We start from the raw sequence: 21,617 nt of genomic DNA on the forward strand, positions 1-21,617 counted from the left end.
CATTATCCCATCTTTCCCTGAGATCTAGTGTTGAGAACAATGTTGTCTCATTTTTCACACATCCTCCTTCCTTTACCAGTCACTACAAATGTATTCCTCAGTCTTACAGAGTTCTTTACATTTAGCCTCATAGCAATGAATTTAGGGAATATATCCTTTGTTTAAGTACCACTTAGGCAATAAGTGTAATGCAGATGACAAAAGATTTCTGCTAAGAGATCCCACAGTGTTTTTACTAGTTTTATTAATTTCATGCTTCATATAAACCTTTTGCACACCCCAGGGATTGAGGCCCAAACTCCAGGTTGAATTAGACACTCTTTCCATTGAGGTGATTCCAAGAAATTGTTTGAGATCAATATCTTGCAGGTAATATTATCCAATCGCATGTGTACAATTTATTTATCTTCATGCTCCTTTTATGATCTACTTTTTCCTTTTTCTGTTGTTAAGAAATATATCATTCCCTTTTCCCATCTTTAGTGCTGAGAATCTTGGTACACCAGTTGATGCCAGTCGCAGACATCTGTCCCTGGGGGGTGGGGGGCGTTCTCATTTTTCCTTTTATCAGGTTTTAGAAGCGAATCTGCTTCCTTTGACCTTGAAATAGTGAAGAACTTCATTCAGTTTCCTTGTCCTCTGCAGCTGACAAATATGGCCTTTCAATTTGAACAGTTGAAATAGGCAGTTATTGGCTGCTCCTCTGTTCAGAGGGACCCCAGATCTACCAAAGCTCTAAGACTTCAAGGTGTCTGCTCTTCATGATGTTTTATTGGGATTTCAAAGGTTAACATGAGATGGTGGCAGAAGAAGAGGAGTAAGGGGTGTCTCAGTTTAAAACATCAAAACGTTCAACAAGAAGTGTTAATGAAAATAATCCATTTTTGAACATATATTTAGGGAAATTGTGCTGATGTTAAATAATTAATCGTTGTCCCCGTTTGATTTTATGGAAATTAAAGTGATAATTCAGTTTGTCCTTGGACACATCTGGCTGCATGGCTGATATTCAATACTATTGCTTTATTCACAAAAGTGCCATCAAATGTTCATTTTCAAGATGACTTGGGCGTTATCAATGTTGTTTCTAGATGTATCAAGTTGTTCATAAAGGTAAGCATATGCTTGTGGATGTATTTAAAGAAAGGCCAGGGCAGGTCCAACAATTGTCTATACAGTGATGTGCTGAGGATGGCTTAAATATTATCCTGATTTGTCGAAGTAGAATCAGCCATTTCTTTTAACAAGGTAGGTTTGTTTTTCAATGGATGGTGTCACCACTGTTCTTCGAAGGATTGATGGCAATGATGAAGAATGCTTTAGCAGAAGCAGGTATAGAGAATTTAAAGACCTTGTCTCACTACAAAAGTAGGAGTTGCATTTGGCTAGTGCTAAGGAACACATGTGGAAGTAAATTGAGACAGAAGTATATTTTGGTTTCATTTGGGTGGGAATGAGGGGCATTGCAGCCGTCTCCACATTAGGTGGTTGATTTTGTAAAAGGGGGAAGATGACTGAGAGTAGACGTGGTTTCAATAACTGTGGAAAGTCACTGGTTCAGTAGTGACAGAGGTGTGTCGATAAAGCGTTCCAGAGGCATGGGGTTATAAATCTAAATTACTATCCCCCTCTAGATGTGAACAGTCAAACGGGCTGCTGTAGAGGACTTGGATTTACGGTTTTTGCAGAAAAAAGTTTGTATGTCAGATTTAGTGGACGTTTTTTCTTTCTTGGCAAAGGAATTTCTGCATAATCCATGATACTTGAATTGGATCTGGGATTTGATAGAGTGCCCATTAAGTTGGCAGAAGAAGTGCAAAATATAGTGCGTGCTTTTGTGATCTGCACAAATATACTTTGTTTTCTCCTCGTCCTAAGGTGTTAAAGTCAGTTTCTCTGAAGAATAAGGAGATAGTGTTGCACTTCTGTAGGCTTGTTTCAACTATTCAAATGGCTTTGGGTGTTTTCATTTTACCAAAGAACATTAGGGTGTTGTAAAGTGACCAATAGTGCAATCAAAGGCAAGTGATAGAGGAAAATTCGGGAGTAAATTATTATTAACTGTTTAAAAAAAAAAAAAAAAAAAGTTTCGTTATTTTGATTCCTGTAATAATTGTTCAGATTTTGCTTTAATGTTTGGGAAATATATTTGTTGGAGGCAAAGACATAACAATATCTGTGCTGTTGCATCATACTTGGACCTATATATATTATCTACTGGCGGTCGCCAGTAGATAGTTATAGTTAGGACCGTGTTTCCATAGCAAATCTGAAAATTCTATTTTGAATAACTTTTGATGAATCCTCGCGAAATTTTCAAAACTAATGGGGCGCTCCTCAGCTCCTACCCTGAAAGTCTCGGGGTGATTCGTCAAGCGGGGGCCGAGTAAAAAGGGGGGTCCCAAAACGCGTTTTCCCCATGTTATTTTCCATAGGACCTTTAGTCGAAGGTACAGCCCGAACGGCTGAACAGAAATACTTGAAATTTGGCAGAGAGGTAGTCCTCAGGTCAGGCATGTGCCTTTTGCATATATGGAGTCAATCTGTACAGTAGTTCCTGACAAAATTGCAGTTAAAAGTACATAAATATCTATATGCTCGCACTGTGCCGTGCGTGAGCGTAATTCTGATTGGTGGTTACATGTCAGTCAACATTCGAATCGGTCGAAATCAGGAAGTGTTGTCCGCCATTTTGTTTGTTTTGGGTGCGACACTGAAAAAGAGAGGTGGCGAACGTGAAAAGGGGGCAGGGTAGTGTGTTCCTGACCCCCTAGCCTTTGTCACGGGGTCCCTGAAGGACCCCGAAGGGTGAAAAAAACATTTTTTTTTTTTGTTAAATCGCAGGGTGCGCGCACGGTGAAAAACCTTTAAAAAAATATATAATAATACATACATAACTTAGCATTTAAAAAAACGTACAAATTCACTTAAAAAACCATAGGTTTAACACACGTTATAGTTAGGAATTAGCATTTAAAAAACCTTGCAAATTTACTTAAAAAACCATAGGTTTCACACATGTTATAGTTAGGTGGACATTTCACTCGTAAAAAACCAATGAAATCCCCCGTTAAAGTTAGTTCAGATAACTATAACTCACGCGACCGCCACTCTATCACAAGGATGATGTCATCAGTGATGTCATGAGTGATGCCACTGACCATGTCATAAGTGATGTAATATGTGACGTCATGAGCAGTGGATTGCGGGCGCGCGAGTTATAGTTATCTGAACTAACTATAACGGGGGAATTTTATTGGTTTTGTACGAGTGAAATGTCCACCTAACTATAACATGTGTGAAACCTATGGTTTTTTAAGTGAATATATATATATATATATATATATATATATATATAGCTGAATATTATGTGACAGCTACTTGAATTTTCATATTTACACCTTCTACTTTTAAAATATACTCTCGAGGCTGAATACTTGTATCTGCATTTATCGAATACCTGAGTAAAGCATTTCAATACATTGGCACCAAATACAAATAATGCAGATTTATATGCAGGGATACCATGAGGCCATGAATAATGTTTCCGGGCAGTGTCGCCTCGCACAAATCTGGCTACTACAAGTTAATATCCACTGATTGTGGAATAACTGTGAGGACCTGTTCTTTTTCCAGGTGGAATGCCTTACAGAATTCACAATTTTATCTTGATAAATGCTCCCACTTAACTTCCTGTTCTAAGCAAGTTCAGGCCTGCCAGAGATTGTCATTGAGGAGAGCACTATACCCCAGTGGATCAACTGAGGACACTGCTCTGCTCCACTTGTAATATGCCCATTTCTCTCATTTGTATTTTTTATGTAGATTAATCTATTGGAATCTTGTTTACATTAGTGATAGTGTGTGACCCAGTAGCTTGCTCTTCCACGACTAATCTTTAGATGGTGTTCTTATTGTTGTGCATAAAAAATATTTAAATTTGTTCTTACTAGGTAAATGTAAACTGCATTTCAGTTCCATAAGTCAATGTTCCCTTGAGATATATTGTTGATGAGTACATTTGAATATCCTATTTAACTCTTCTTGAGTTTCACTGTTTTCTTTAATTGGATAATATTTAGTCATGAAGTAAAAGCAATTTCTGTGGAAGGCATTGAGTAAAGATCAAAGTCCTCTTCCTCATTTTTTTTATAGGTGATACAGGAAGCGGGATTAGAAGCTGGATTAAACAGATTTTAGATGAAGATCTTTCTTTCCAGCATATAAAAGTTATTTTTCCTACTGCTCCTGAAAGGTATCGTACATTTATGTTTACTTGGATAATTCAATGCCGTTTGCTTAAGGTGAAGTTTTGTTAATCTGTTGTGCATTTATATACTTTTTGTTACACAAAAAGTTACACATGAAATAAATATACTTTTGTTATATTTGTTTGTTAACCGGGTCTGGTGGCTCAGTGAACTAATGCAGCCACTGCAGGGGCCTGTGTTCGACCTCATGGTCACAGGTTCAAATCCCGGCGGGTCCACTCAGCCTTTCATCCATCTGAGGTCGATAAAATGAATACCATTGAGTTGGGTACCATTAAACATCTGTTATTCAGCGCCAGGACACCTACGGGTAATCGTGCGCTTTACAATTACACCTGTTATGTTATGTTATATAAAAAATTAAAACCCATATCAATTGTCATCCGTGAGAAATGCCATTTTCACTAATTGGCATGCTTATTCTCAACACAAAATACATGTGTACACATCACAACGCTAGTCATGTAAAAACTGACATCCGTACTCTGTTCATTCTTTTTCGTACACTTGTTTTATTTAAAGCAAAAAAACCCTGACCAAGGGATTCATTTGACACCCTTGGGTAGGTTACGCCCACTGTCCGAGTGCCATGCCTGCACAAATACTGATCAGGCTTAAAATAGCATCTTCAGTATGTTGATGTTGTTCTGGTAAAACGTGTGATCCAGTTTCTTATGTTTTAGGATCACAATATTATAGCCCATTGCACTATGTTTACCATAGCTACCTTCCTGTGACCACCTTCAATGCAACATGCATGAGCCACAAACACACACGTTCTACCAGGAAATTTGTTGGCAGTTCTTTAAACTATACACTGAGTGGGCATTCCTCTCTCGCCTCATGCCATTGGCTAGTTCGTGTACCATTTCACCTCCCATACGATGCATGCGTTGCAGTGTGTGAAGTACTATTTTAAATCTTAAAGTACACTCAATCATCAAACATTTTGTCACATTCACTTTATCCTATATATGCAATACTATTATCTATACCACTGCTGCCACCACTAGGAACAAAAGTACTGCCACTTCTACCAGTAGCTCCACTAATACCAATAGCTCTACCAGTATAACCCATATCGCCACCAATAAGACCACCACCATCAATGCTACCATATATATATTTTTTTTTTTATCAGTTTTGTTTTTCAGATAGTATTGAGCACATGTACTATAGATACAACTTTAGCAGTGACAGTGTGAATTGTGGATAACAACGCAAATCATATACATGTACATTGCACTATTTTCTTCACCATAGCACAGAGTTTGATAGTACAGTGTTGGTATGTATACATAAATTGCCATTGGTAAACATCGGCAGATGCTTCATTTGCAGCTATCAGTACTGCCACTGATACTACAACCAATGCTACCACCATGGCCAACAAAGATTGTCAAAACCAATAGGTGTGGTTTTTAAAGTGCTATCACGTGGGAATATATTTCTGCATGGCTGATTTTGCATGCGTTCACATTAAAGCCAGATGTATTGGATTTGCCAGTGCTTCTTGTTAAAATATAAATGATACATATGAGCAGCGTGTAACTGAGAGCCAGTGTGTGTATTTTGATGTATTTCCTTTGCTGATACAATCACAATTTAGTTGCTGATATATATTTTTTTTCTTGTTTCGGAAGTGCATGCTGTTTGAATGCCTGTCATGAAGATATGAAAATCATAAAGAAATAGTGCTATTCACTAATTGTCCTTGTGCGTTCATATGTTTTAGTTTTCTGTAATGATAATATATTTAATTTACAGCTTTACTAACTCAAAGGAAAAAAACATTCATATAAATTGTATTAAAGATTCACCAAAGTACTGGCCTTTTGTCAGAATTAAAAACTAAGCAATATTTTATTTTCTATGCCTTTGAATTTCACCACTTACATCACAAACTTCATCTTCTAATTCATTTGCATAAAACTCAACATCAGATCAACTCAGCTCAAGCACTCTGTTCGGCAGTGGAACTCTACTCCCAGCTTCTATATTATTGTAGTCTAAGATGTTAATTCAATATGGGATTTTCTTTATAGAAAAGCTGGTGCACACATTTCCTAGACCTATTGACTTCACCTATGCTTGTTTGGATTGGTGGCCACTTCTTTGAAAATATTAATTCCATCAGATTCCTGAAACATCAGGACGAGGGGCATTTAAAGAACATTTAACAGCCTAAGGGACATGAAAAATGACTTGTAATGGCAGATATGATAAACTACCATGGCAGGGTAGTCTACAGTCCCTCATACCTTCCTAGTGAATTGGTGACACTCGAGTCCATTTAAAAATGTCTTTTCTGATTGAAACTCCAAAATGGAGGCAGATCAGGAGTCTATACTGCTACAACCTAGAAATACAATGAGAAAAACAAGTTAGGAATAGGGCCTGTGCCTCTGGAGCCCCACGGGTGATATATTTGAGAGTGTAAAGCATGCAGATGTAAAATGTGACAACTTCCTGTCGTAGAACCAGCAAACGTTGTCCTACTCCCTCATTAGCTGTGAAGCCTTGTGTGTAGTCAACGGTGTCACAAGTATATGAGAGAAGCCTTGTAGAATATGGAAGCAGACCTGATGCTCACGCGCACTCTGTTATTTACATTTTCAATGAAAGCCATTTCTCTTGCATTACATGGTTAGAGTTGCAACATGCTTTCTGTCAACATGTTGTGCAACTTAATATGTTCTCTTTAGGGGTGTGCAGTATTACAGAAACCCTTTACGTCACATTTCATGAACTTTCTAAGAAAAACATTGACCTATTTGCAAAAAACTGTGAACTTTGGTTTAATAACAGTTGCTGCTGAATAAATGCACAGATGGAGTCTGGCTGATTGTGACGCACAATTAGTGAAATATCCGTTGTTATTTTTCAAGTTATGCTGGAAAGAAAATCTGCAGTTTGGCTTTTTACTGCAGAATGTTACCTCAAAAGTGGTAGAAGTTGGCCAGCTGATAAAACTCTCGTTTGCATTTTCATTGTGTTCAAAATGATGAATTTAGGAAACTTTCATTAGTATATTTTCGCACATCCCTAGTAACCTATTGCGTCCTTTTCTTGCCACCATATTCGTACCTTCCATCAGAGCTGGAAATGGGAAAATAAAAGTGCAGGTATTCAATACCAGAGTGCCTGTTCGCTTCTGAGAAATGTCAGTACTCTCCAATGAAAAGTATTGCTCCTCTGCTGAGAAGTGCAGGCAGTCTGCCCCTCAAAATGCAGAAGTGCAGGCAGTCTGCCCCTCAAAATGCAGAAGTGCAGGCAGTCTGCCCCTCAAAATGCAGAAGTGCAGGCAGTCTGCCCCTCAAAATGCAGAAGTGCAGGCAGTCTGCCCCTCAAAATGCAGAAGTGCAGGCAGTCTGCCCCTCAAAATGCAGAAGTGCAGGCAGTCTGCCCCTCAAAATGCAGAAGTGCTGGCACTCTGCCCCTCAAAATGCAGAAGTGCTGGCACTCTGCCCCTCAAAATGCAGAAGTGCTGGCACTCTGCCCCTCAAAATGCAGAAGTGCTGGCACTCTGCCCCTCAAAATGCAGAAGTGCTGGCACTCTGCCCCTCAAAATGCAGAAGTGCTGGCACTCTGCCCCTCAAAATGCAGAAGTGCTGGCACTCTGCCCCTCAAAATGCAGAAGTGCTGGCACTCTGCCCCTCAAAATGCAGAAGTGCTGGCACTCCGTACCTGACAGTACTGGCTCATTTGAAGCGCTGCCTTCCATCATAACTTTAATTCATCTGACAGTAAGTATACTGACAGAGATTGAGGGCAGGCTTTACCACACGGCTCCACACATATCTAATTCTGAATGATTAGATTAAGTTCTGATTTCATAGTCCTAAAGGTTTTGGCTTTTAGGGAGTGCACGCTGCTTCACTAGGGCTACCAACTCACCCACTCGTTTGCCAGCTATGCATCTGTGAGACGAGTGAACACTGCTGTCGTGGTGGGTCTTTGTTAAGAAATTAACACCTAAGGGAAAGCCTGTTAAGCCCATTACTGTCCATCAAGTCATGCAGACATTGCTGAGTTCTCCCTACCCCATGAAACCTGCCACGTGACCTCAAATTCATTATGTGAGTAATAGACTGCTTTGAGAACAATACATTTCCGCACTCTCTTTCTGCAGCATTTTATGTATGATCGCTGTCTTTGTTGAGGAAAACAGACAAAAAGTGATTTGCCTGTGCTTTTTTTTGTTTCATTGTGAACTGGGAATTCCTCTAGGGATTCTGCCTGGGGTTTTGCTCGTCAGCTCCCTTTCCTGATAAGACCATTAGCCGAGTTAACAATGTGAAACAGATGCACTTAAGTAATTCCGGCTTCGGTTTTATACCAATGCACAAAGAAAGTTTATAAATATGTGCTTGCTTTGTATAGTTGAAATGTAAATACCAGAATTCTGCTTTGACCTAGTAAAACCTTTTCCCCTAAATTGGCTTCAAATGTGTTTATTTTGCAAGTCTGTTTTGTTTCAATTTTCTCGTGGTAGAAAAGGGAACTCTAAAGACCACAATTTCAAAATACTAAGATATCGAAGTAAAAAAAGTCTGCTCAGTCGATCCCATTTCGTGCAATTTTTTTTAATCGTGGTTGGCTGTGAATGGCCCTCTGAGCGGTTTTTTGCCCATGCAATTTCCGAATGTAATACGCTGGGTGAATTTGTACTTGCAAAACACTGCACAAAGATTAAGGCCAAGTGGTAAAAGCAGTCACATAGACGTTATGACAATTTACACCGCATTATATTGGAATCGAACACCAAAAACAACCCCATCCCGTGTGATAAAGGGATCTCTCCAGGGCGCCTTTGAGCTGATGTTTGCACAGCATTCTGAACGACACTGCAATTCAGCACAACAGACTGTTCCCAGGTAAAGATAATCGGCCAACAGAATGGGATCAAGGTCTGGTTAAGATAGGGCCACCATATAACCCAATGCCAAAAGGTCAACATTTTTCCTGTCGTGGCATTTCCTTTTAGAAATCATTGTTTAGAGGTGGAACAGGCTCGTGGGCTCAAATGAGCAGACCCAAGAGACTTGGGGCCTCATGTAGGTAGCTAATTACCGGTCGGTAACGGCCGAAATTCGGTAAATATCCCGTTACCGACCGGTATTTAGCTATTTGAGATGTAGGAGGCATAATTTCAGGATTCGGTAAATTACTGAATCGGTAAAATACCGATTCGGTAAATACCGAATCCTGAAATCATATGTAGGGAGCACTCTAAAGAGTGAAAATTAGTATTAAGAATTCGTTATTTACCACCAAATACAGGTTGGTGATAAATAACGAATACCTTGCAAAAAGTATTATTTTGCAGATTTAAGAGTGCCATGTGGCAGACATATGTGCGCCACATGTGCACACATGCAAGATTCAGGGGTGCAACAGGGTGTCAATGTGACACCCTGCCACCCTTGAATATGCTCCCCCCATTACTGAATCGGTATTTACCGAATCGGTAATGGTGAATGGCTTCCCATTGATTCCTATGGGCCTCCAGGCCCATAGGAATCAATGGGAAGGTATGCCTCATTACCGAATCGGTAAATACCGATTCATAATTACCGAATTTTTCCGATTCGGTAAAATTTACCGAATTATTACCTACATCTTATTTACCGATTCATAAATACCGAATCGGTAAAATTCGGTATTTATGAATCAGTAAATTTGATGCTACCTACATATGGCCCTTAGTATGCACTGATGCGGTTAAAGAAAACACAGGGCTTCAAACAAGCGGTGCTCCTAACACTGCGCCATACAGTGAACTTTGTTGAAGAAACGCCTTCCGTTGTTGGGCAGTGCCAAGAGTGCTTAGAAGTATGGTATTTGGTAGCACCTCGAGGGTAGATGAGAACAGTGTCAGACACTGACTAATGCAATGGAAGAAAGAACTTAAACAGTGGACATAGTATCACACCTATGTCTAAGTGGACTTTACTGGCCCTTGAGTGGCCATCCGAGCCACTCCTCCAGGAAAGTTTGGGTTGGTTCAATCATTCTGATTAACTCCCCAGTGACCATTCAGATCAGTGTGAATGCAGAGGCCAATTCTGTTTGTTCAAAATGTGAGTAATGCATTTCTCTCAAAACTTTGCATCAGAATTTTCCCATGCGTTCTGGCCATCTTTTTGGCTGCGTGGCAGCGATTCTGGCTCAAACAGTGTTGCAGTCCTATAAGATTGAGGAATTATCTGTGTGGTGCGCGTGGTACTGGACACCCAAGTGGCAACCTTTGTCCTGCTGCGGAACTCAGTCTACTGTTTTTACAGTCCATGGAGCAGCAAGGACACATCCGGCATAAAGGTCACAGCCATTTAAAAAGAGCATCAGTCATCCTTCCCGGCTCTTTAGGAAAGTTGTAGATCACCAACGCTGCAAACGAAGTGAATGAGATGGTTCATTGATGATGAACTACGTACCTTGGGGAGGAGGTGGCAAAGGAGAATGAACGACTGTTGTGGACCATGCCCATACTTTTCTTGCTGACAGCAAAAATGCTGAATACATTTTTTACTCTCAAACACTGACCACTATCTCTGACTGAATTCCATTCCAGCCCAGCGTTTTTGGTCTGTATCCTTCCAGAAAGGAACCTGCCTTATATAAATTGGCAGGCCTGTCTGAACTACCAAGCCATGCCCTTTCTGGATGGGAACACTAATAACACAAGACAATTGTATCTGTGTTGGATCTCATCATTGAGGTGTAGCTTAAATTCCTGTGAGCTATGGGACCTAGGTCTGAGCATAACTATGTCGCTTAGGTTCAATCACCGGGATCAGCAATTACTATGAAAGAATGCTTGAAATAATCTCAACTGCCGATTAATTAATCTTATTCGCATTCAATCCCATCTTTTTTTTGTTTGCTGTGTCATTAAAAATGAGATCAATAATGGGTAAATTATTCTCCCTCAAAAGAAACAGTCCATTCAGAATTACTAAGTTGTGTGAACGGGGAGAAAAACACATTTTGCCCTCATTAGGCATGATAATTGAGACACAGGTTAAGACTCAGTAGTACTGCAAGCTGCTTGACCTGCGTCTGTCAGACCCAAGTACGGAGGGTGACTCTGAGAAATAGAAAACGTGGTGGAGAGCATGAATTAATCTTAGACACAAGTAAGCATTCTGGGTTGCTTTCCATTCTACTGTTTTTTTGCTCACTGTGTCATTCCATTCCAGGTTTAGCCCACTTGCAAGTCAGTGTTGGCAACACCATGCTACTCCACTCCACCAAAGCGACAGTTCAGTGCATACTATTAGGTGAGGGCTCTTGAACTCTGACCTAAGCAATTGGACTACTCCTTTTTGGTGAGTTAAAGTCTAATTTGCATATGGTGTGTCACCTCCAGGAATGGCAAAGAGGAGGAAAAGATAATGGAATGGAGTGCACACAGAGTAAGTGACATAGGTTCAGATTAATTCAAACATTTACAGCCGTCGCTGTTCTTAATGACCTAGAAAGTTCATATGGCCACAGAAGGGCAAATAAGAAGAGACATCCTGGACTGGGAACTGCTTTTGTTCTTACCAGGTCCAGGATGCAGCTCCCTTTTTATCCGTATACAAACACCGCACTGTGTGAAACAGCATAGCCCTGTATACAGACAACACTGCTAAAGTTAGCTTTGGACAGCCTGGGGAATTGTTAAGCGATATGAAATGCAACAGAATGGTAAAGCAAGGGTGTCTTCTGGCGCTATACAATCTATACAGTGACCTTATTGGGCCATGTGTCACAAAGCGGAAAACTTCCTGAGAATTGGTGAAGAAAATCATCCAGGATGGTAATATTTGGACAACTCTGTGCTCTTAGCCAGAAATGCAATGGCAATGATATCTCCCTTGAAATCAGTTGAGTACTATTGAGCACAACGCCAACTGATCGTAATTGAAATAAGTCTAGAGTGGTGGTTATGTCCTATAAAACTCCAGTCGAATACAACTTTTATTTAAAGTAAAGAAGATGGAAAATGTAAATTCCTATTTTAATCCTGGGGCAGAGACATGATCAACTGTGCATGGACAGATCACCTAAAAGATGTGATTATGTGCGCTCAGAATGCTGCCACGGTTATGAACAGCTTTGCCAATGCAACACTGCAACCCACACGGATAGAGTCTTCAGTGCCAGTTTGGGAGGATTAATCTCATATGAAGCTGATATATTGTCCTCCACGGTTACGAGAAGCTGAGTAGGGGATGTTGGGAGGAAATCTAGAAGCAGATCCTTCGAACATCCCAGAATTTCCCCATTTGTACGTTATTGGCCACCATTCCCTACAAATGCGTAGAGGGTGGGCTTGGTCCCATATTGAGCAACCAGCTTCAGGAACAGCTTAGTGGATTGATGCTGAAAAGAAAAACTACTTGACCTGGCACCATTATAGACAGAAGTAAGTTTTCAAACCAGCTGAAATTCTCTGGGTACCAGACGTCTTTCAACCAAACAGAGAATTGCTATTTCTTTTTTTTTTTTTTTGTTTAAGAAGTTTTTATTGAATTTTCAGAGTAAAAGAAAAAGAAAAAGCAAGTGATACAATAAAACAATTATTACAATATAGCGCCATAAAGAGATATTATATAAACGAAGTTGGTTTACAATGACTAGGTCGACAAAAAGAAAAAAGAATCAATAATAGGATAAATTGAGGAATAAGGCACTGGTGGATGGGATAGGAGGGGGAGGAGGGAAGAAAAGAGGAAAGACCAAAGAGGTGAGAGGGAAAGATAAGAGAGAAAGCCAAAGAGAGAAGAGAATAAAAAGAAAATGAGTTATCACATGGGAGGGTGCGAGGAGAGATAAGTAGTAAAAGGGAGCCAGAGAAGATCAGCTTTGATTTTTTGGGAGACAGAAGAGGAGGAAACGGAAGCAATCCTATGTTCGTCACAAATAAAATTCCACCAAGTAATTGACGACAGTTTAGAATTATCTTTCCATGCAGACAGGATCACTTTAAAAGCTAATGCAATAAAAAGATCAAATAACCTAGAACTAGGTAAAACCGTTTCCATATCAGGAGCTAAAGAACCTAAAAAGATATTTACAAAAGATAAGGTTACATTAAAGTTGAAAACTGACATGCAAACATTCCAAATTGAATTCCAAAAAGATAGAACAGATGCACATTCATATAACTGATGGATTAATGTACCAGTTTCGATAGAGCAGGACCAGCAAAGGGGAGAGGATGTGGGGGAAAACTTACAAATAGTAACAGGAGTAATAATGGCTCTATGATACAGAAAAAACAGAGATTGGGTTATCCTGGCTGCAGCCGAAACTTTAAATAATTTCGACCATAATTTGTCCCAACATTCAATAGGCAGAGAGGTGGATAGGTCCATTTCCCATGCACTTTCAATGGTGGTTTTAGAACGAACATTGGCATTAGATAACAATAACTTGTAAACAGTGGCAGCTTTAAGTTTATGCGCCGGAAATAGAGGATACAATGGTGAAGAGGGTGTTAAAGAAGGTGAAGTTGATGGGAGAGAGTAGGTAGCTAATTGGGTTTGTATAGCATTAGAGATAATAATATATTCCTTGTGAAAGGAGTCAGGAAGCTGATATCGTGTTTGTAATTCTTGGAAGGGGATGATAGAAAACCCATTCAAAAGCTGATGGACAAAAAAGATCTCCTTTTCCTTCCAGTATTTGTAATAGAAAGATCTACCTTTGTATTTGAGAAATTTGTTATACCATAGGGTAGAAATTAAAAAACATTGGATGGGAGATAGGTCCTTAAGAAATGTATTGCACAGCAATTCACGGGAATATTTTAATACAGGGCTTTTGGACAAAAAGGTGCAGTTAGACATAAATGTGACATGCTGAAACTGAAACTCTTTTAGGAGCGACCGCTCAAAGATAATCCAACGAGGTATAGGCGTATCCCCAAAGTCGAAGGCCAACGAGAAAGATTGTTTAATCAAAAAAGCCGAGTGGTATATTTTAAAATTAGGGAAGCGCACTCCCCCCTCTTCCTTGGGGCGAATAAGTTTGTTTAAGGCAATGCGGGAGCGTTTATTGTTCCACAAAAATTTAAGACATAAAGAGTTTAATTGGGAAAAAAACCTGTTAGGGATTTTGACAGGGAGCATAGAAACCGTGTAAAGGATATGGGGAGAGACCATCATCTTAATAGTGTCAAGTCTACCCCACCATGATAAAAATAAGGGGGACCACACGAGGAGAAGGGATTTCAATTTATTCATTAGTGCGTTAAAAGTGAATTTAATAGTGTCCGCAATATTGGAGGCAAACCAAATGCCAAGGTATTTAATTTTGGAAGGACACCATGCAAAGGCAGTATCAGCAAACATAAATTGATAACATATCGAATTTAAAGGGAGAACCTCCGTTTTGGATAGGTTGAGTTTGTACCCAGAAATGGAAGAGTAAAGGCGGACTTCTTCTAAAAAGGGGGGAAGGGATTCACTGGGATTGGACATGTATACCAATATATCGTCCGCGTAGGCAGATATTTTAGTTTCAACAGAAGCAGAGGCAAAACCTTTAATTTTGGGATTGGTTCGAATACGCTCAAGGAAGGGTTCCAAACACAGGATAAAAAGTAATGGGGAGAGAGGACAACCTTGCCTGGTGCCTCTAGATAGGGGAAAAAATTGAGAGAATTGGTTATTAACAAAAATACTAGCCCTCGGACATGAGTATAACAATTTGATAAAAGAAATAAAATTAGGGCCAAAACCAAACCATTGTAATGTATGAAACATAAACTGCCAATTTATACGATCAAATGCTTTTTCCGCATCCAGAGACAAAGCAGCCAGGGGATCTTTATAATTTTTACCATGGGACAGGATATTCATGAACATTCTAGCATTATCGGAAGCCAATCTACCTTTGACAAAGCCCACCTGGTCCGTCTTGATCAGAAGGGGAATAACAGAATCAAGTCGAGAAGCAATAATTTTAGCGAAGATCTTGCAGTCGTAATTGATTAGGGAGATTGGGCGAAAATTTTTACAAAAAGAGTGGTCCTTATCAGGCTTAGGGATGATGACGATCAAGGCATCCATAAAGGAGCCAGATGCTTTCGCATCAGTAATGAAGGAATTAAACAGCTGCAATAATTTAGGGGCAAACAAAGATTTGAAAGTGCAATAAAACTCCACCGGTAATCCGTCCGGGCCGGGGGCTTTTGATTTCTTTAAAGCTTGTAGGGCAGTAAGAATCTCTTGAAGGGTAATATCCGCCTCTAAAGCGGAAAACTCAGCACTCAGAGATGGGGGAGCAGGGAGTCCAGAAAAAAACTTATCAAGATTATGAGAGGAGGGGAATGTATCGTCTGAATAAAGAGATCGATAATAGTCATGAAAGACCGCTGCAATTTCTTCATCAGAGGACACCAGATTATTGGTGGATTCATCCATGATAGGACCAATGGTCTTACGTTCAGAGCGAATTTTTAAATAGTTCGCTAGCATTTTACCTGCTTTATTTTGCCCTCCGTGAAATTTAGACTTAATTCTAAGTAAAACATTGCAGGCATCAACAGTAGCAATTTTGTTAAGGTTGGTTTTGGCTGTAATTAAATTCCTAAGTGAGTCAGTATTTTTGGAGGAAAAGTAGTCGTGCTCTAATTTTTTCAACTGTTGTAATTGGTCCTTATACTTTTTCACATTGGCCTTTTTCTTCCGGGACACAAAGGAAATAGTAAAAGCACGGAGCGCCGCCTTAAAAGCATCCCAGTTATTAGAAGTGGAAGTGTCTAATGGGTTGTTAAAGGTGAAAAATTCATTAATGAAGGAAGTGGCTTCTTTAAGATAAGCTGTATCAGAAAGTAGGTGAGTGTTAAACTTCCAGCGATTATATTTGGTGGAGGTGAGTGAAAGGTCAAAAACAGCATAGACAGGGGCATGATCTGAAATAAAGATAGAACCAATTTCAGATTTTTGGATACATGGAAGAAGGGATTTGCTAGCCAAGATATAATCTATTCTGGATCGGGTTTGGTGAACATTAGAAAAGAACGTATATTCCAACAAATCAGGGTTACAGGTTTTCCAAACATCATACAGTGGGCGAGAGGCAATGGCCGATTGAAAGGATTTATGGGTCTTATCCGGCTGAAATTTATACTTTGATAAGCGATCCGAGAAAGGATCCAACCATTGATTGAAGTCGCCTGCTACAATAATATTGGGACAATCAGCGGTGGAAAGGAGAATTTTAATATCATTCCAGAATTTTGGATCCGGTTTCACAGGGCCATAAATGTTTAACAAGATTAGCGTTTTATTATAAACAACAATCTTGGCCATTACCCATCGACCTGCGTCATCATTTTGAGAGGAAATAATTTGCACAGATAAAGATTTGTGAAACAATATGGCAACCCCCCCCTTCTTGTCAACAGCAGGGGAAAAAACAACTTGGCCTACCCATTGCCTTTTTAATTTCAGCGACTCAACATCATTACAATGAGTTTCTTGAAGAAAGGAAATTTGGGAATTGAGTTTAGATAAATGAGAAATTACCTTTTGTCTTTTAACAGGATTTCCAAGACCACGTACGTTCCACGTAACAAAATTACACATACGCGAGGTTCAAGGGAATGTGATACACATGGTGTGGGAATACTTCAGAGACAAAACGACACTGGAAGACAAAATGCGCATAAGGGTTACAAACGGGAACAACAAAACAAAAAATCACATTACTAAGAAGAATCAACAAACCTTTGACAATGTAATAAATGAAGGGAGGTCCGCAAGCACCATAATCATGAGAAAATGAAGGGAAAAGAGCGAAGAGAAAACATGGAAAATCTCGAAAAAGGAAGAGAGTGACGCACCGACCGGAAGAAGACTGAAAAAAGAAAGTGCGGGAAAGAGCAGGAGAAGAAAAGGAGGTGAGCAGACGTAAAAAGCATAGGAGAGTAGAGAAGGAAAACAGGTCAAGGAAAAGAATCCAGACCTGAAAGACAGCAATAGAAAAGTAAAGTTGGAGCGTGATGAGACAGGAGAGAAGACAGCGGTGTAAATCACAAGGATAAAATTGGAAGCAGGACATAACCTAGGTAGTTATAAGAAAGGAGCAAAGAGATGAGGGAGAAAAGAGAGTTTGAACAGGAATAACCAATAACAAAGAAGAAGAAACGTGATTAACAAACATACAATAAGCAATAAGCAATAAAGCATATAGAAAACTATGTATAAGAGGTATCTAAGGTAACCAGAAAAAAGCTGTTAAAAGCTGTTAAGAGCACCAAACTAAAGCGGTAAAAAAGAAGAGACGCTCAATGATTTGTGTCCATATTGCGAGAGGAGATGTTATTGAGAAACAGTTTCAGTTTTCCCGGGTCATCAAAGGATCTTGTCTGGCCGTCGTGGGTGATCTTGCAAATGGAGGGGTGAAGTATGCCATACTGGACGTTCAAATGCCTCATTTGTGGACGCAGTGCAAGGAATTCTTTGCGACGGGCATTGGTCGCATTGGAGACATCTTGTGAGATAAAGATATTGTGACCAGACCACGATAGGTGACGCTTAAGTTTAGCTGCTTTGAGTACAGTCATAAGTTCAGTGAACTCCAGAAAAAGCATGATAATGCCACGAGGTTTAGTGGAATTCGGTTGAAGGCGACCTAAGCGGTGAGCTCTCTGGATATTCAAAGGTGTAGATGACTGAAGGCCCAGGAGGTCATGAAGGAATTTTCGAAGGAAGAGCAACATATCAGGACCCTCAATATTCTCTGGCAAGCCAAAAAGACGGAGGTTATTCCTTCGATTACGATTCTCCAAGTCCTCAGTTTGGAGCTGTAGTTTGTGAATCTCTTGTTCCAATAACGGTATTTTTGTGGCGACATCTTGAACGTCACTGACACGCTGTTCTAACTCAGTCACCCTACCTTCCATGACAATCCATCGGTCCTCTATTTGTTGCAATTTTTCGTTTGTGGCGGCCATAAATGGTTGAAGGCCACGCACTTCCTCTAGTATATTATCTAGAACTGGGCTTTGCGAAGAAAGAATCGGCGAGGGCGGGTCATTCTTCAGCCTTTTAGGCTTTGCGCCAGAAGAAGATGGTTTACTCGGAGGATGGGAGTCATTAGACATCTTGGCAATTCGACTAGACGCTTTCTTGGCGGGAAAAAGTATACGGAGTTCTCTCATACGCTGAAAAGTTTGGCAAAAATACTCATAAAGCCATTACAGCATCACCTTAGGACAAAAAAACAAAAAGAAAAAGATACACGAAGCTGTACTGCATCCAACCTGTTGCTCAGGAAATAGGGGTTAATCACGGCTCTTCTGAAGAAAAGACAAAATTATGAGATCTTCTCCTGAGAGAAAAACGGTATAGAACAAGCATGGCCGGGGGCTAATGGAAACTGTTGAACTTGGAACAGACTCCCTCTCGGAGAAAAATGAAGCAGTAAAGCATCAAAGCATGATCCAGGAAATGCGTGCGCGGTGCCTCAGGAGTGGGATACAGGCGCCTTGATATAAAATGGCCGCCGTCGGGCATTACCTCAGGAAATCAAACCGCCACGTCTCCAAGGAATAGGAGTGATATAAACAACCGGCGAAGGACAATTCTGAATCACGCCATGTTCCGCTGGTGAATTCTTCTGGAGACAGCACCCGCAGCTCGCTGGGAAGCCTTCCACACAGCTAGAAAGCACCGCGTCCGAGCGGAGCTAACGGAGATCCGCCATCTTCCCTCGGCGTCCAAGCCACGCCCCCGAGAATTGCTATTTCTGAACTTTCCATTACGGTCTTCAGTTCTACTTTGTGCCAAATCACCCAACCCTGTGATTTGGCCGAAAGTGCTCCAGTGACAGGTATGCACTTTCCTATAATGTCCATAGATTCCCCTCTTTCCATGATTGCTACCTCTCTGACGGGCAATCTAATGCTTTTTAATGATCAGCTGCTCTTGAGACAACACTTTTCATTGCCCACTCACCGCCTCGTCCCCTCTGGTGATCTCTGCACCCACTCTACCCCCTTTCAATGTAAAGTACAGTAAAATGCCCAGACCCATTGCATTTGCCTTTGCTTGTTCTTTAAGGGGCAGCCTATAGATGTTTTACCTTTTTCAAGTTCGTGAACTGAGACCATTTATCAATGGGATACTTTGGCGAGCAATCCACTCCAGCGCGTTTTGCTGCTGGTCTGTTCAGCCTTGTTAGATTGAGCATGAAGTCTGGAGTAACTGAGGGTGAGTGAACATTTCTCCCTTGCTTCAGAGTATGTGTGATTTCAAACCTGCCCTGCCTCGCTCTGTCCGTATTCTGTCAGTGCCCAGGTTCTGGAAGCTGAGCATAAAATCTAATTATTGAGTAATCATAAACATCTGTCCTTCATTTCATTATATTATGTTTATCGTGAACCCAAGCCAAGCCTATGACCGTGGTCTCTCAGTCCCCCCAGTGTTTGGTGTTTCTGGTTTCATTCCTCGTCTCGTTAGTCACGCCGTTTGTGCTGTTATGGCTTCACATACAGTGCGGCGTGTTGAGGTCGAGTTCGCCATCGCGCCGTTCCTCCTTCGTGCCAAGGAAAGATTAAAGACCACAACTCGACACTGCAGTTTTAATTGATTTTTATGTTGCCTTTTTTCCTTCTTCTGTTTCCATGGCATAACGCAGGTTAACCTTGAGCCTGACACCGATGGCGTTCCCTTTAATTTTAGGCAGGAAAAGTTCGTTTTTTGTCTGCAGTTTCCAGTAAATGTCTACGATTGAGAAGACGCACACCACTTGACTACACACAATTTAATGGGAATATAAGTGACCACGCCGTGCACACTTGTTTCCTTCACAGCTTTCCATGGGTTTAGTGTTCACTTTGGAGAACCAGTGCTGTCACATGAACGGGAGACCGTAGGATGTTTGCACCTGAAAGTAGACTTCATCAGATTTGTATATACTTACATCTTTCTTGTACTTTACAGGACTTGGAAAATGTTAGAATTAATATTTTGGTCTAATTGTAAAAGATGTATTTTAGGTGGTTGTTGGGGGGTGGTAATGCAGTCGTACGAGAAAAATAGAATCAATTATCCAAAACGAGAATATAAAACGAAAAAAGAAAAATAACACAAAACCAAATTTTTAGTCTAAAATGTACGATCACCCGATAGGAATCTCCCTATTATATTTCATAGACAAACATTTCTCTTTTTTTATCCGTTACCTGATTACTAGCTTAAACAATGTGTCAATAGAGACAATTTTCTTTGGAGAAAACTCGAAGATAAAAACTTAAAACAAAATGCCTCATAAGCTATCCTGCACTTGACAGCCACTGTTACCAGCCCAGTAGAGTTCAATACAGCATTCTTGAGGTTAGGGTGCAATTGTAGTAATGTAGTGAAGAAAGGCAGTGTATAGCTTGACACTGGTGAACTGCAGAGCGTTTGAGGTCAGACCGCAATTGCAAGAATGCAGAAAGGAAATAAATACCCATCCAAGATGGGAAGAAACCTAACAAGTTTCAGAGACAGCCTTCAAAAGTAAGACCACTGTAAAGCTGAGAACTTCCATGGGCACTGAACATAAACCTTGTCATTAATGTGGATTGTGATTCAGGTGTCGTGCAACCACATTGTTGAGAAATTTCGGGATGTTGCCTAGTGCTGTGTTTATGGAGGACGTCCAAAAATTGGTTACTATGCAGATGTTTTGTTGAAGAACAATGAAGTGCGGACAGTCTGCTCTTTAGCAGCAACTCATTCCATCATGGCTGCCTTCACACACAACAAAAAATGCAACCATTCCCAAACCAATTCAGGAAAACGAAGAAAATGTTAATGAGTAAATGATGCAAAATTGTTAATCTAGGATAATGGAACCGAAGATCTTATGTCCAGCAAATGCTCATTGGAACCAGACTGGTGATAATCCTCGGTTCGTTCTATGCGGAATTGCCACCTACAGCCATTCAATTTTTTATGACTTCCTGTATTAGTTGTCTACAAACTATCCCAGAAGACTTCACTCACCATGACTGGCGTCGGGGTCCTCTCTCCATAGCTCCTTGCCTTCCCCATTCCCAGTCTTGGGAAACATGGGACCACCCCTCTGCCTGATCATGGAGTAGGTTTCTCCCCATTCCCCATACTGGAGGCAGAGATAAATGTCAGAGAGGCTGTACTGATTAAAAAGCTCCTCCTACCTGACCCCTTTTGAGCATATTTATGTCAATGGTCGGGCCTCATTGGAGGCTCTTTAGCCCCCTGTTCTGTCCACCAGCAAAACCACGTTTGTAGACAACGAGTAATACCATACCCCATCCTTCCTGCTCCCAGAAATACTATTGGTTTTCTGCCTGCGGAGGTTTTCTCAAGAAGG

The 21,617-nt window shown here is 40.5% G+C and overlaps 1 protein-coding gene across 1 annotated transcript in view; it reads left to right on the plus strand.

Moving 5' to 3' along the window:
* The window catches only part of LYPLAL1 (lysophospholipase like 1), a 174,771-nt gene that overhangs the window by 9,771 nt on the left and 143,383 nt on the right, over nucleotides 1–21,617 (plus strand). Inside the window, exon 2 of the mRNA XM_085612939.1 lies at nucleotides 4,156–4,255. Coding sequence (XP_085469065.1) covers nucleotides 4,156–4,255 — 100 coding nt within the window. The remainder of the gene's footprint in view (nucleotides 1–4,155; nucleotides 4,256–21,617) is intronic.

The sequence above is a fragment of the Triturus cristatus genome, chromosome 6 (assembly GCF_964204655.1).
Source record: "Triturus cristatus chromosome 6, aTriCri1.1, whole genome shotgun sequence".
NCBI lineage: Eukaryota > Metazoa > Chordata > Amphibia > Caudata > Salamandridae > Triturus > Triturus cristatus.